Source organism: Chelmon rostratus, chromosome 3 (genome assembly GCF_017976325.1).
Source record: "Chelmon rostratus isolate fCheRos1 chromosome 3, fCheRos1.pri, whole genome shotgun sequence".
Lineage (NCBI taxonomy): Eukaryota > Metazoa > Chordata > Actinopteri > Chaetodontiformes > Chaetodontidae > Chelmon > Chelmon rostratus.
In genome coordinates this window covers 22,520,905-22,538,187 of record NC_055660.1, presented here as the reverse complement: position 1 = coordinate 22,538,187, position 17,283 = coordinate 22,520,905, and the positions used below count along the sequence as shown (strand labels likewise).

Here is a 17,283-nt window from a genome sequence, read left to right as displayed (position 1 = left end):
AGACTGCCCCCCCCTCCTCCTCCCTCCAGCTCTCCTGTGATCGGCTGACACGTGGATTACTTTTTTGGAGTGTAATGTTTGTTTTTAGGAATAGTTTCTCATCTTTTCTAAGTTATTCACTGGGAAAGGTTTGCATTATCCGGCATTAGCAGAATATTAACAAAGATGTCTTTCCTTATCAACTGAATTTTGAAGAAAAGATCGTATGTGACTGTAATCACCTGCAGGAGAACAACGACGTGGTTTTACAGATGTGTCAGCAGATTGACTCACGAGTCAGCCTTGAGATAATGTAGTCGGGGACGACCCTACAGCTGGAGCAAACTACTGACAGGGAAATTTGTCTTTCTACTTAATAAGAGTTTTTACTGAAATTTTGTTTAATAAAAATAAAGGATATATTAAACATATTATGGACTCCACATTTATTGACTTCACCAGTTCTCCAGTCCATTGCAATAATTCTGGAAGCTGTAATCACACCTGTAATTAAAAGCTCAAAATGTCTGGCATCCATCCCATAATATGAACCTACTGTCCTTCAGTTCCTTTGTTTACTGCCCTGCATTCATTCATCAGTTTCATTCAAATGTAAATGTTTTTCTAGAAAATCTTACCAGCTCAAACATCTCATAGATGTGATGCATTCAAGTTCATATTGAGTCTCTGAAGCAGCTGGAACAGGTTGAATTTTCTGATCTCTGAATCAAACAGAACATTTTCACATTTACACAAATTTGGATTTTGTTGAGGGTCAGTTAATCTGTTTTTCCAGTTGTCACATCTGTCTCCTGTTTCTCACTAACTAATTTTCTGGGCAGGTCAGAGTATTTTTTTTCTTTTATTCATATTTATAATGATTCTTTTTCTCTAAAAGAAACTCAGTTCAAAGCGTCTTTATGCTCCAGCTGTTCTCTCTCTGTACCCTGCGTTGCCTCTGTAGCTCTACTGGATGTTTGTGAGGATTTAAATAAGAAAAACATTTATTTTGTCTGTCTCTCTCTGGTTGCTGACATGTCCCTGGTCATCATCCAAATTGCTTATATATTCATAGCAGACCAGCTCAATGCAGGCAGGTGACAGAGATCTGATGCGTTTGAGGCTCTCTCATTAGTGTCAGTCACCTACTGAGGGAGAATCATTACAGTAAAATACAAGCTGAAGAAAAACATTAAGTGTGAATTAGTAAAATCAACAAACCAGTTAAAGAGGAAGGTATTTTTGTCCTTGTTACAAACTAAGAGAACAGAGTTTCTGTGTCCCTGCATACCAAAACCTGAGCGTTCGTTATATTTTGCAAAAACTCTAAAACGGAGAGGATGTCGTCTGAGCCTGTGGCTGAAAACCTGCAACGAGGAGAAGTCAGCGTGGTTCAGGCTGGTCAACAATAAAACCATTATGCACTTTTGCATAGCGACTGTGTGGTTTTATTGAGTTTCATCATCATCATCATCATCATCACCATGTCCATATATAAAATATACTAACACTTTCAATAGCCTGTCAAAACAGACACGTCATGCAGACACAGTACACAGCACAACACTAAATGTGAGTGGGGGACAGAGAAGATTTGATAACATCTTTCTATAAGATTATTGCTTGAATTCAAACGTCATCCCTTTATCAGAGCGTCCCTCATTGGAGCACAACTGTGAGCACAGAAAGTGTGTGATACTCTACAACAGTTTCAGCATAATTCAATTAATTCCAGGTGTCTGCACATTCATTCATGCAATATAGAAAATATAATGATAATCATCCTTTGTATGAGTGAAGAGGCCAAGGCAGTACATGTTGCTTTTAGAGCCATTTGCTCATCAATGCTTATTGTTATTGAGCTGCTTCTCTACAGCGTTAAATGTGTTTGTTCAAATCCATTTGCACAGATCATTCAATCATAATACATCTTCAAAAATCCACCTTTTAATGCTTTTCTCTGCACTTTTGATTAAAAAAAAATCACAAGGGTTCACAGGTTTTGGGATAAATATCCTTGGGTTGTCATTTGGACCCTGCACCACTCTGTTCAGGCCCAGAAACACCACCCGCTCCGGCTGGAGGCTGAAGACTGTAGATGAGCTCCAGGCAGGAGGGAAGGTCTCACCAAAGCCTTAGATCACATTGTCGAACATGTGCATGGACTGCATGATGTTTTCATCCTGGTGGGAGGAACAAGGAGACAAAGCACTGAGCAAGCTGCAGGTGGAAGCAGAGGTTTTGCCATTAAATGTGCGTTTGAAACGGTGAAAAGCATTTGAGGCAGAAGACCTTTTGGCATGTCTCCAAGAACTCCTCGATGGTGACCACTCCGTCATTGTTCCTGTCCATTTTCTGGAAAAGGCAGCAGGCAGGCACAGATGTTTCAAAGCGTAAAGTAAAGACACACTCTGGACTTTTCTAATGTTTACATTCAGTTTTAACACCAAATGCAGTTTTGTGCATTGTTTGCAGAAGTTTTGTTAACCTGCATTATTTACATTCATATTTGATAGCTAGCAGTTCTGTTCGGTGCCTTTTGTCAGCACGTCGCTACATTTCTTGGCACGTTAACACCAACAAGTTTAATTCATTGCATTACTTCATTGACCCGCTTTGTGTTTGGTGTTGGGAGGTGTGCAACGGTTTCAGGATTTGTGAATTTCACCTGGAAGAAGTTGTCAACATGCTCCTTGGGAGCACTGTCCTGCATGTTGGGGTAGGTGTACTTCCCCATCATGTCATAGATGGAGTGCATGATGTCTGTCATCTCCTGGACAGACAGAGGGGAGGACGAGACATGAGGACAAATCAAAAGTCACCCAGAGCTGCCAAAACAACACAAGACAGAGGGAAGTAGAGAACGGCTGGAGCACCTCTCTGGTGATGCAGCCGTCTTTGTTGAGATCGTACAGATTAAAAGCCCAGTTGAGTTTATCGGTGATGGAGCCTCTCAAGATGATGGACAGGCTTACAACAAAGTCCTACAGCAAGACAAAGAAATATGACCAAGATCAGGAAGGTGACAGTAACATCAGAAGAATCCTGTCTTGAAAAAGTAAATTACTTTTTAAAATTCAACCTTGTGTGTGCATCCAGGCCGAGAACATCCAAATGAAAAATGTACCTCGTGTGTTTGTGTATTTGAATTAATGTGCTTTACATGGATGGGCATATGGGAGTCTAGATTAGTGAGAAAGATCATAACAATAATAAAGGTGCTTTAAGATGAATCAACAGAGTAAAAGTAGAAGCATTCTTTGAAGAGGAGGAACTGGAGGAGGAAAAAGCATCTGGCTGCACAGCGGAGAGCGAAGGGATGGAGGAGTCACCTCAAAGCTGACCGATCCGTTGTTGTTGGTGTCAAAAGCATCAAACAGGAAATGCGCGTACATGCTCGAATCTGGGAGAAAGAGAAAATAGAGGGACCATTCAAACCCCTCGATGTCTCTGAGTGACCAGCGCTTCAACAAAAACACACACTGAAATTGAAATGAACCCTGAATAGCATCTGGTGCAGCGTTTGACTGGAATTAAGAGCTGAACATGCATGACACACCATCACCTGTCTCTGGGTGTGAAGGTGGACGATGCAGGATCTCGCCTTTCATAAGCTCCTACTGGTTAAGATAACAGCTCCTACTTGAGTCTTTGCTGATCAGATTTTGGTAACATGGATGTTTTCTAAGCATTAAAAACACGAGTTGGAGGAAGAGGATCTGACAGACCTCCCTGAGGGAAGAACTGGGAGTAGATGCTTTTGAAAGTCTCTTCATTCACCACACCACTGGGACACTCCTGCAGCAATCAAACAACATAAATGTATGTCAGTGAGAAAAACACACACACACACACACACATTTTCCCATGCTTCTAAATAATTTAAAAATGCATATAGTGTATAAACACTCCATGTTCATGTGTATGTGTGTGATCAAACATTTGCATCTAGGACTGACGTTCTTGAATCCCCGGTAGAGGACCTGCAGCTCTTTCTTGCTGAAGCTGGTCTGCTGGACGAGATGGTCGAGCCCCTCTGGCCTGTAACACACCGCCGACAGTTTAGCCTCGTCAGAGAGACTTCCTGCAGGGGGGGATGAGAGAGACATGACAGAGTCACTCCCCTGAGACACACACAGTCCACGTGAAACGCCTTGTCCTCAGAAACAGTGGTGAAAATGAAGAAGAGGAAGAGGAAGAGCTCATTTTCTCAGTGGCTAAACAGCATGAGGAGGAATCTGAGTGATGATGAACTGGTGCGTCCTGACACACTTGCTTTGATCAGACGAAGAGCTGGAGCCAGAGCGATAGCAGGGCAGCAGTTTGAGGAACCGCTGCTTTATGGTCTTTTTATTGGGTTTGGATGGCGGATTACCTAGAAACAACCAATCACAGCAGATTAGAGGCAGACCCAGTAGCCCACATAGGGAAACAGCATGTTAAACGGATAAAGTGCGCGCCAGACAACACTCAAATACTTTCAATGACTTTTCCATGCAGCTTGGCGCGCACGGATGAGTTTGCTGACCTGGCTTTGAACCAGTGTGACCCCGTCAGATCAGAGCTGTTTGGAGAGCGTTCAGCGCGTGAGGGCCGAGTGAAAGGACACACGACTGGGCTCGGAGACGCAGAGGTCACGCAGAGAAATGTGTGTTTATCCTTTGGTTAACAGGAGATAGACCTTCAATGCGGGTGTGTCAGTTAAACTAGACAACTTAGATTTAAATTAATCTTGGTAAGTTTTAAGCTCTTTGGGGCTGTGCTTAGGCTCAATGGTGCTTTGAGCTAAACGCTAATGTCAGCATGCTAGCATGCTCACAAACAATGCTAGCATGCTGGTGTTTAGCAGGTTTAATTTTTCCAGTGTTTATCATCTCAGTTTAGCGTGCTAGCATGCTAACATCTGCTAATCAGCACTTATTACAAAGAACAGCTGAGGCTGATGGGAAAGTCAGTTTTTCAGGAATTTGGCCATAAATAAGATAAATAAAAACGTTCACCTGATGGTGGCGCTAGATGAAAGTCATCAGGATTAATCCTCTGGGAACCATGAATTCTTCTGGTAAATCTCTGGCCAATCCATCCAACAGCTGTTCAAATCATTAATAACTAAAGTGGTGGTCCGACTGATCGGCCCCCCTATAACACAAAGCTGTCTCCTTATTTCCTCTTTCAGCAACTTGACCATGTTAAAATAACCGGATTCAGACTCACTCACAGTTTCAGATATTTTCTCTCTTTCCCGCTCATCATTGAGGATATATGATGTTTAAACAGGGCTCCGTGTTTTTTACAGCTGCACCGTTCAATCAAATGAACAACAGATGTACTGAGCATCACTTTAGACACGTTTCTTTAAAAATTAGCCTGACATTGTTGCTAACTTTGGAAACTTTCTACTATAACTCAAGTTCTGTGAGTTTGGCTTCACAGCGTGAGCTTCTAACGACTGATCCACCAGCAGCTCAGTGAGGTTTAAAGTGTTTTGAGATGAGAACACACACACACATGGTGTAACAATATATAGACTGGACCAGGACCTGCACCTCCAACCAGCTGATACTGACTGAATACTACTGAAGTGAACATGTCATATTCGGCAGGTAGACATCAGGACTCGTTCATTGTCAATGATTAACTAATTAATTTGCTCACACTCAATTATTCATCTAACCTCCACCCACTAAATATCATACATTATGCATCACCTCTCACTCTGTGATCCTTCCATAATAATCTCAGTAGTGGATCAACCAAATAAACCGTATCTACATCTTATCTCAGCATATGCATTGAACAGAATCAGATGGTACAACTTTCTCTGCATCTATTTCCTGTAAACTCCTCCCTCCACCTGTACCTGTGGACAGTGTGCCGGTCAGCCAGCTGTAAAAGTGTCGGGCCATGTCCAGCAGACCCTGCCGCCTCCCTCTCTGCTCCATGACTGTGTTTCAGGTTCAGCTCTGGCTCTTCTGCAGGGCTCTGGGATCAGGTTTCAATCATGTTTTCGGTGCATCTGATGAGCTTCTTCTTCCTCTGTGTTCTTTTAAAGAGGAGGCTCAGTCATTCTCTGTCTGTCAGGTAGCTTCTGCGTGACTTTGAGCTCCAAGACTCGTTTGCTGACTTCTTTTGTTTTTTTCCCCTTCCTCCTCTTTTTGAAACAGACTCTCTCTCAAAGATGTGCATAGCTGCAGTAACCGTCTTCATTGAGCTTATTACTGAACAAAACATTTGCATTTCCCTTACCGCACCTCCTCCCTCCTCCTCCTCTCGTCCTGTAGGAGCAGCACAGGGTCGACACACCTGCTACAGGAAAAGACAAACTTGCCCTTCACCCTTCATTTCCCGCATCTGATCTGAAGCTTCGCCTGCTCCTAAATTCTCTTTGTGCTCTGTTTGAGGGTCTCAATTGCTTTTCGGCTGCTGAGAGCATCTTGTTTTGTAGTCTCTCTCATCCAGAGCCAGACACGGAGACTTTATATTGACCCAAAACAACCCAAGAATACAGAGATGCAGTCGAAGTGAGGAGCTGGACAACAGACACCATGCTGACATGTGCTCACAAAACCAATTATTGATCTATTTCTTTAGGTTTTGATTTCACATTTTCAATTGTGGCTTTCCTCCAGTCCGTTGTGAGCTTTCACACCTACAAAAAGTAGAGTCAATTAGTGTCGACGTCTCTCTCTGCTCTTATTTATCGTTCAGCTAAAGGTGATGATGTCTCTTCAACAGCTATTGCTTCAGTTGTACAACCTTATACCACTAAAATCATTTTTCAATGATCTCTAAATGCATCCTGGAAACAGTGTTGTACGCAAATGTAAAATTAGGTGAAAGAGTGTTATTTTGTCTGTTGTAAGGTTCATCTCCAGTCGGTCGTGTGCCCTTCCTGCCACTAGAGAGCAGTGTTGAGCTAGATTCAGATAACACTCGGCTGTTAAAGGCCTCAGAGTCAGAGAGGAGAACAAATACACTGACGGGAAGCTGCTATGGAGACACAATGTTCGGCACGCTTCAAATTAAACTTATTTACACACTCTAAGAAACAGCGACGTGTTTGGAAAATGGTCATCTGTAAAGCAAAGAAGGTTTACACCACAGCTATACACACAGAAGCAGCAGCAGCAGCAGCAGCGCAGGCTGACACACTCACGCCTGAGAAATGTCCAGAACAACAAAACAACTGTTCTGATCAGCTGCAACTCAGGGACACAATGTTTCGCTCTAGCACATCAGAAGCATTTCCTTCATGTTATGTCACAGAAAAAAAGAAATTACTGTAGAGTCTGCCGACGGTGTGTAAACGGCTTCTGTAACTGAGCATGAATTCTGGATGTGATTTCATTCTGTGAGAACTAACCAGTTTCTGCCTTTGTGTGCGATATGTCAAATAGAGCAGCTGCACAGCTTTGGAAAAACAAACAAGGCTTTACACACACACACACACACACAAACACACACACAGGCAGTGAGGATGACGCAAACATCTCAGCTTTTTGATGCAGAAAAATAACTGTGAAATGCTTTTTTCTAAACTGAAGAATCATTTTGCAGAGAGACAGACTCAACAAAACAACTTCCCTGCTGTTTTAGTTCTTTTCTGGTGGATATTTTTAGACTTGACAGAGTGCAGGATATATTTTCTGTATATTTTTCTGCTTGTATGAATAACATAAAACATAAAATCAGAAACATTAGCTGGACTGAGCGTGGCCAGTATGAAGGGTTTTGTTCACGCTGTCCGTGATGTAACAATAAGAGCATAAGCAACATACATCAGTGGGTAAACTCTTCAACTTGTTGCATTACGTAACCTTTTAAGGGCCCCACAGCACAAATCCAATATGTTCGCCTGATGGATAACGCTGACTCAGCAGTTATTTCAGCAGGGGCTGAGATCATCCAGCAGCCTCTCCTCAGTTCTGGAGAACCCTCTGGGTGACTTTGATCGTATGAATCAATTTGAACCAATGCAGCCCGCTGAGGCAGATCAATACACTCTCCCCTGCTGTTGTTTACACATGTTAAGACTCTTTAATCCACTCAAGCTGAAAATACTCAAAACTGTGGACGGAGGAAAGTCAGAGACTCTGAGAGAAACAAAGAATTTAACCTCTTTTGGTACATCTTTGCAACAAGTTAGACTTCCAAAGGGGTTGTATTTATTATTCATGAAGTCCTGAACCCCTTTAGCAGGTTTAGGAGGCTCGCATAAATCAGAGGGCAGACACAATCAGTCAGAATATTTGCAGGTAAACTTCTGAAGAGGGTCAAATCAATGGGCTGTCAATCAGCTGGATCAGGTGAGTTTATGACAAGAAAAAGAGCATTTGAAAATACTGACATGGGAGATTATTCACAGCGAAGTGGCATCCTTTTCTTAGAAGAACAATATGCTTGTAGACAATACTTTAATAATTCCCTCCTTTTCAAACGTATTTCTCTCATAAACTCCCAAATCCACAGAGAAAACCCAGAGGACAGCATAAGCTTTTGGGAAGGACAAACATTTCTTCCCAAAAGTTTATTTTCCTTCCTGAAAATGAGCTAAAAAGACAAAAAACAAGCATATGTTGGAAAACGCAAAGAAGGATTTTTTCTTTGTTTATGCATGTGCACTCATAACTTAATATAAGATTATTATGACTCTGTAAATAGCAAATGATTTATTAACCATAAAATAGTTGGTAAATGCTCATAAAGACGGTAAAAATTCTGACCCTAAACCCAAACATCTTTTCCTCACTCACCAGCAGCACGTTGTGGTTTCTTGAGAGGTCGTGGCGGTTTAAGTAGGGTCATGCGGCATTAAATGAATGTTTGTAAGCTAATGCTGGCCGGGCGGCAGCCTCCGTGTTTACAGTAATCCTCAGAGGGACACGGTCCAGATTATAGATGTCCATCTCATATAACCGAGGGACACACACTCACAAACACGTTTCAATCCACACACTCGTTCTCCTCCACTGACTTCATGGGCTCCTGTGATTGTTACACAGGTTTCTTTCAATTGGTTTCACCTCGTGTGTCCTCGCACGGAGACATCACCTCATCCTTTGAATAGGCTCAGCTTTGATTATTTGTTACACAACACTGATCTTAATACAACACTCTTCATCAGTCCAGACTACAGCCAATTCCATTTGGCACATACGACACGAAATCTATTTGGCTCTGAGGGGGTTTTATGTTAAAATAAGCCCCGCAACCATGTTATATAAATGGAATGGTTATGTTATCGTGTTGACTGTCTTTGGTGCATTAGGGAAAAACCCCTGGAGAGCTCCACAAAAATGTCATCAGAGTGTTGTCACGCAAACACAGAAAAGCAGGTTTGTTCAGTCGTGAATGCAGCTGCACTATCAGTCTCCCATTAACCAAACCAAGAGGGTCAACGTTGAAACCCCAAATCATCACAGAAACTGAAGAATCTGAAAGGAATAGTTACTGGAGATGATTGATACCACTCTCATGTCTGCACAGTAAATGTGAAGCTATACCCAGCAGCTGGTTAGCTTAGCTTAGCGCAAAGACTGGAAACAGGTGGATAGAGCTAGCCTTGCCGTGTCAAGTGGTAACAAAGTCCACGGTACAAAAATCAAAGTGCAATCAAAGAATTAGCAGGTCTATGGCACAACCTCTAACACCACCGTTTAGTTGCTGCCCTTTTATTTTTGTTCGTATAAAACAAACGAGATACAGAATGTTTAGCGAGCTTTAGGGATGCTGCTAAGTGGGTTTTGTTAGCATCGGAAGGTTTCGTTAGCATCGGAAGGAGCCGGGCTAGCAGTTTCCCCCTGTTTCCAGCCTTTATGCTAAGCTAGGCTAACTGAACGCTAACGGTAGCTTCATGAGGGCTCAGCTGCAGCGCGGCGGCAGTCAGTCGGGGTCGCTGTGACATGTGAAGTGCAGCGTAGAAAGTGATGACTTGAAAAACATGCAGTATCTATAATGTATGAACGCAGCCAGGAGTCGACAACACAAGGTTTTCAGCAGCTTCACAGCAGGGCAGCTGCGCATGAAGGCCGCTTTCTGCTCAGTCTGAACGGCTTCACATGGAGCTGATAAATCTTTGATACGCGTTTGTAACAGACTTTCCACATAAGCGGCTGTTGTTCGGTCCTTCATCAGAACACTCCAACAGAAGTGTCGTGTGCTTATTTGAGGGATTAAATATTAAGTTGAACAGTAAAAGCTGAGGTTTGTGCCTCAGGCTGCCCGTGCAGCTTCACTCTTTAATAAAAAGGCTTGTTTGTGTCTCCTGAACGTCCTCTAAAGCCTCTGTGTTCGTGCACCTGTTCACTGTTTGGTCAACCTGCTGCTGAATGGATATCACACCGGCCATTGTGCCAGCACCAACCATCAGCAATTAAACACACCTTCACCTTTATACCAGGAGTCCATGTTAAAGACGCCGTTTGGAAATATCCTTAACGGGAACAGCTCTGAAAGCAGTTATTTTTATAGCCTTCACTTATTTAGGCTATTTCAGGAAGCTGTCACAAGATTGTCAGACCAGCCTTACAAAGCACTGTGTGTGTGTGTGTGTGTGTGTGTGTGTGTGTGTGTGTGTGCGTGTGTTAGAGAGACAGACGGCCGCTGATGTTTACTGAGCTCTAAAGAGGTTTGTCTTTGCAAGCACTCACGAGGAAAATAAAACAGTGAAGAGTCTGACAATGAGAGGAGCCTCGCTGATCTAATTAGACACACACACACACACACACACACACTGACAGGTATAATTTTACATGACAGGAAACAGATGAGGCGCCTTTTTTCTTAGATTTCTTCTGTTGTGCTCTCTCTCATCACCGCCTCAGGCCGTTTCAGTGAGTTTATCCGTTAACGCCACAACGAGAGACTGTTCATGTGCATCTCTGAGACTTTTTGTCACGACGTGAAGTTGCTCTCACATTTTTGCTCTGCATTCCATTAAAAATTTCATTAAAAAACTTAATTTAATCATACATCATACCATTTATCACAGTTAATTAGCCAATCAAATGTCATAAATAATGAATCCATCATTTTCCTGAAGGCCAAAGTGGCGTCTTAAATTAGCTTGTTTGGTCCGACCAGCTGGTAAAAACACAAAGAATTTACAAAGAAAAAAGGGAGAAGTTCCTCAGGTTTTAGAATCTGGATCCAGAAACTCGTCAGAAGCTGTTCTGATCCTGCTGATCCTGTTCCTGCTGTCATTGCAGGGTGAGCTCACTGTGGCTGTGATTCCTCATGCACCCACTCAGACACATGACACTGTGTGTTCATGTTCCTGTTGACCTGACCTGCATGATGCTGGAGCAGCTGATGACCTCTGGATGATACAGCCAGGCTGGTTTTGGGGGGGGGGGGTTGCAACAGTCAGCAGAATAAAGCAACGTTCTTAAGTTCACCTTGAGGTGAAATACCAAATAAATCGTCTGTAAAATCAAATCTCCAGCTCCCTAAGAGATGTAACTGAGGCTGCTGCAGCTGTGCCCATACTCACACTCACACTGACTCAGAAGCCCGGCTGGTTTGCAGCAGCTGCTGGCAGATGAGGAAACAGGATTGTGAAGCATTAAATACTCACTGAGTGTATTTTTCGACAGAGCGAACCAGCCAAAGCAAACTTTGATGAGCGCGCAATGACTGGAGATGGAAGCCAGGTCAGCAAACAGCAGAAAATCAAACAATGATTCAGTTTCCCACAAAAAGGTGACAGAAAGTGATACCTGTGAGCGGGTCGTAGGATCTGTCCAGCTCTCTGGAGTCAGACAAACTCTGCTCCTGACTCCTGGATTTCATGTTTGTTTCAGTTCTTACCAGACCGCCGCGCTGAACCTGCCCGATCTGCGTGCGCGTCGGAGCCGCAGCTCGTCTACGACCTCTGCCGCTTCATTCCTGCTTGCATGTCACTTTTCCTGCACGCATCAGCCGGTGAGGGCTGCAGACTGCTCGGAAATGAGAGGCAAAAGCGCGTCAAAGTCCGTGCAAAAGCGCTCCCGCCTGCGTCCCTGCGCGCCTCGATCCAAACTGAACTCTCTCCTCCTCCCGCACTCACATGCACACTCTGCGTGGATCATCAGTGGCTCTGAGGGGCTTCTGAGGGGTTCAGGCTCGGGCGTGATGTGGATCGACGGTGGCTGCTTTGGAGGAATCTGATGACTTTACTTTGCTGATTGTCCAAACATCCCAAAAAATGACAAAGAGTCTGTCTGCTTCTGTCCAGGAGGGACCAGAGCGCGCGACGGAAACCATCAGTGCTGGAATGTAACTAAGTACATTTACTCAACTACTGTCCTCAGGCAGTACTTCTACTTCATTATACTTCACGCTGTATTTCAGAAGCAAACATTGCACATCTGTCTGGCAGGTTCCTGAACACATCACACACAAAACATATGAAGATCTTATAGAACATGATGTTCTGCTGATCAACAGCTGATACAGCACAGCTGAAATGATTAGTCCATTATTAATTAAATATAATAACTGAAATGCATCTGTAATAATTGTAGGTTTTGGACTGTTGGTTGGACAAAACAAACATTGTGAATATGTCACTTCGGGCTCTGAGTCACTGTGACAGAATTTTTCACTGAATTTTCTGATGAATTCATTATGATTATGCCACTATTGACTGCCTGTTCACATCTCCATCTATAGGTATTTATTACCTCTGTTCATATATATAGCTGATGTGTGTACTCCCTGTCTACAAGCTGTCTGTAAAATCCTGCCTTTCTGTCCGTCACCTGTCTGCATTGCAGTTTATTCATGTCATCATTACTGTGCACTTGCCAACCACAGTGTTACATTTTATTTTACACACTTTATACTTCTATTTCTATACGTTTTAGGTCTGCGATTCTGTTTTTTACTTGCTGTGATATCCTTTTTATGCATACTGAGCATTAGGAAGTTTACTGTCAATGACTGCTTCACTGTACTTGTTGTGCACATGACAGTAAAGTACTTGAAACTAGTTGCAGTTCAAAATGAGCTCAACCAACTACAACAGTAAAATCCTGCTTTTACATTAATGCATGAGTAATAATAATGCAATGATATAATACATAATAGCATAACATTCACAGGGACCATTTTTCTGTCTTGAATATAATAAGTACATTTTCCTCATTATACTTAATGTGCTTTTACTTTAGCAACATTTCAAATGCAGGACTTCTACTTGTGACAGAGTATTTTTTTACAATGTGGTATTAGTACTTTTACTTAAGTAAATGATCTGAATACTTCCTTCACCACTGCAAACCATCACAGTTGAGAGGAGAGAGGAAGAGTAGTGATGAAGTAAGACGAGGACTGCTACAGACAGAGGGACAGACAGACAGAGGGACAGACAGACAGAGGGACTGACAGAGGGACGTGGGAGTGTATACCTGCTGATCTATGCTTCACTGATGGATGGTCTCACCTTGGCTCGGGACTCGAGCAGCTTTGGCTTGGTAGGGAGAAGTAATACCTGCGGATCAATACCCTGTCAGCTCCACGTCCTTGAGCTGGTCGAGGAGAGTTAACAGATGACTCACTCATATTTCAGACAATGGAAGCACCAAGGTCGAGATTATAATAACAAAAATCATTTGAATATTAAATCCATAAATACACACCATAAGCTGCCTTGAGACAGAGGAGGACGCAGGCTGATTTACGGGATAAACTTCAAGATTTCCACAGATTTGTTTCCCATCAGAAACTTCTATTTTAAACACTGACTTTTAATGGTTGGAGCTTTTCAGGGACATCATCCTGGTTCCAGGTGAGGGTGTAACTGAGTGGCTCTTTCATCTATACTGAAGGTTTTATTTGAGTACATTTTAAAGTCTGCATTTCTACTTTTCCTTCAACTTTTTTTAAAGTATGTCGTTTTGGACAAACGTGAATTAGGTTGCAAACAGCCATATTGTTACAGCACTATCCTGAAGGTGGGCCATTAAAATTTGGGCCTCTTTTTAGCTCATTATGACTCACTGAATCCTGAATCCTGAAAAAAAGATAATCACTGAACTGATTAGGGACTGTTTGGTTTCTTGGTTGGTTGTTGGATGTGTTCTTGTTGTCTGTAGAAAATTTCATGGAAATCCACCCAGTAGTTTTCGAGATATGTCAGTCTGGACCAAGGAGGTGGATGGATTTACCATCCATAGAGCTTATGTGCTTTGCCTGCCTCAAACCATCACACAGAAAAATGTAATTGGAGGAAAGAGAGCTCCGATTGCCAAGAAGAGCTAAATAATGCTTGTTGGGGATAAACAGCGTGGTGTCGCTTCTTTAAAGACAGGCAGGCAGGTGAGGGATTATTGTGTCCCCCATCAGAAGACTCATGGGAAGGAGAGAAAATGTCCATCAGCTGCTGCAGGAAGAGCAGCACAAAGAAAAAGAAAAGGCAGACACAGAGAGAGGCCTGGTGAAGTAAACAGAATCAGAGCGGGACAGTGGTGCACCTGAAAAGGCCACAGAGGCAAATCTGTGACAGAGCGACAGAAAAAAACTCAAAAGAGAAGCAGAAGACAGAGGAGACTCAGTGGAGACATATTTGAATATATAATGTGCCTTGGGACGGTTAAATCTCACGGTATTGATGGTGTTTATCTCCCGCAGGGGTTTACCGCCAAGTTTAGCGTTGCTGCTGGCTGGAGAGTGGAGCTGACAGATAACCAATAATGAGCTCTCATTGATGCTTGAAAGTTATGCAGGGTGTGGAGCCATGATACAGGTGACAAATGACACACACACTGACAGATACACTGGAAGTGCACACAAACAGGTGAGCTGCGATGTTCAGGGCGAAACAGGAGATAATATTCAGTTAAAAAAAAGAAATAGCGCCACTTTGTGCTGTCGTGTACCTTTGGAGAGTCACCGTTTGAGCAGATTCAGTTTCTCCACACTCTCTGCAGACACAGATACAGGTGAGGATGCACAGATAAAGAGATGAAGGGATGATGGGGGGAAAGGGGGACGGGGCAGGGGAGGGGGTTCAGGCGAGGCAAAGTAGGCAATCTCCCCTCAAATGAATATTTGATGAGAAAGCTGATATGCTTAAATGAAACGTTATAAATACAAAGCAGCGTTAATGGATGTCACAGTAAAACACACGGGCTCGGCTCTGTCTGAGCATCTGAGCTGTCATCAGCGCGCACACACACACACACACACACACAGCACAGATTATATCAGCCAGTTGATATACTGCCCAATATACAATATAGCCAACAAAATTAGAGGATCTGGAATAGAGTCATGTCAGTGGATTGAGACCCACCATATCAAAAAGCCATTGCACAAAGTGATCTCCAGAAACCCCAAACACACTCTTCTCCTCCACTCTCACGTGCAGCAAAGCCAATGCACACGCGCACGTCCCGTGTATTATTCCCAGCACATACAAAAGCACATTATCGTCTCTGGAAATGGAGCTTTGCACCAACACGATGCTTGCGTGTCCATTAGGGGCTTATCGGTGTCATTTTCCTCAGCGCTCGGTCCCACACTTCTAATTAAGTCTGTGAGAGACAGAGAAACACAAAAGCAAAGGCAGAGAAAAAGAGGCTGTTGTCATTCATGTCTACGATCCCGCCGCCGCCAACGCATTAAAGGAGCTGACAGGTGCCTTTCATGTCCAATCGACTGCAGATGAATGAGCGAGTGCTTTTGTGTGTGTAGAACTTGCAGTCAACTTGCAGGCAGGAGGAGAAAATGGCTCCTTGTTGGTGCCTTCAGGTGCTTCAGGACTCGATGGTCAACCGCTGAACGTTTCACTCCAGGACACTTGTCACTCAGATGGAACTGGACCAACTCTGGCAAAATGTCTTCCTTTTACAATTAATGGCAAGTAGCCCCTGCTATGTTAACTATTGATAAAGAAAAATGTTGACATATACAACATGAAATCAAAGCACCGTCTCGATGGTGAACTCTTCTTTCAACAACTACTATCAGCACAGTTCCTCAAGGTGTGCTGAAAGGCCTCTGATGTTATCAGTATGCAGACGATGCACGTTTATCTACCGCTGAAACCCACCAATCAGAAGTTTCCTCCCTGTCCAAACCTGTGTGGTTTGCTGCAGAACGAACTTGTGCTTTTGCAGCCCACAGTGAAACTAGCTTCCACATAAATGGGACAAATTTGCTAAGAAAATGTGGCTGTGCCACTGTTAGCCCAGCTCCTCCGGCGCTGATTCATCCAAACCCCCGCGAGTCCATCCTGACCGCTGCTCCTTCCTCCGAGCAACTTCTGACAAACACAACATTCAGCTGGTGGTATTTGTGCGAGCCTCGGGGTGCAGACGTCATTAGGAAGTAGCTTGAGGAGAAAGTTTACCATGGATACCGTACCAGCTAATTACTTTCACAACGGGAGGGGGCGAGAGGATAGATGGAGGAACAGCAAGACTGAGTGAGAACAAAGAGGAGAAGAGCAGGAGAGTCTCTGTTCCCACAGAGCGATATCGCCGGCTTCAGCAGCCATGACCAGAGGCTTCCTGTTTATTCACATCTCAGATAAATATTGAATTTATTGATTCAAGTATTTAGTCTAGGTGCACGTGCAGAATATTGATTCTCTTCAATGAACTCTCTCATTTTTGCACTGCGAGTAAACAGACGAGTGTGTTTCACACTGAAAGTCTTCTTCACGGTTTTGTAACTCAGAACCGGAATTAAGCACACACCACACACAAACACATTAGGTATTTGTGTGTTCAGACTGCTCACCATGTTCAGAATTTGATCATGACGTGCATCAGTGTGTGCAATCCGATGTAATTACCTCGTCCTTCCTGTGACTGCCACCCTCACATTATCAAGTGTCTCTCCAGTCATTTGGCTCTGCCCCTACACACATCTATTGGTAAAAAAATGAGTTTGTGTTGACTGATAATTAAAACTCATGTGCACCTTTTCACATGACATCACTGACAGTGTATGTATACATGAGACTGCATTTGACGCTTGAGTTAAACTTGGTGATACAGTAAACTCACTGCAGCGTAGTGTGCAGTCATCCTCTCTGCAGACTCACATAAAAACACAGTCGATCAGCTGAAAACACAAAAGCATTTGTTATCAAAGACCACAGTCATCCAATGAAAAGTCATCCTTCACTTCTGCATCGTGTGGGGAGAAGAAATCAAGTCTCCCACCGACGTCCAATGTGTCAGCAGAGGACTGTGTGTGTGTGTGTGTGTGTGTGTGTGTGTGTGTGTGTAGTTGCAAAGCTTACGTACAAAGATGTGATAGAAAGTTAGCTTTCCTGATATTGATGTTTCTTGACTGAACAGTCAAAAGAGGAAG

At 43.3% G+C, this 17,283-nt stretch overlaps 1 protein-coding gene across 1 annotated transcript; it reads right to left on the bottom strand.

The window, feature by feature from the left end:
* Positions 1-1,430: 1,430 nt before the first annotated feature.
* LOC121627801 (Kv channel-interacting protein 2-like) lies at positions 1,431-11,942 on the bottom strand. The gene is made up of 9 exons (XM_041966867.1): positions 11,697-11,942; positions 4,256-4,354; positions 3,939-4,063; positions 3,708-3,777; positions 3,312-3,382; positions 2,856-2,963; positions 2,648-2,752; positions 2,272-2,334; positions 1,431-2,162 (listed from the first exon to the last, which is right to left on the bottom strand). Exons 1-9 carry the CDS (start codon positions 11,767-11,769, stop codon positions 2,115-2,117), a joined length of 762 nt encoding a protein of 253 aa, XP_041822801.1. The 5' UTR covers positions 11,770-11,942; the 3' UTR covers positions 1,431-2,114.
* Positions 11,943-17,283: the final 5,341 nt, after the last annotated feature.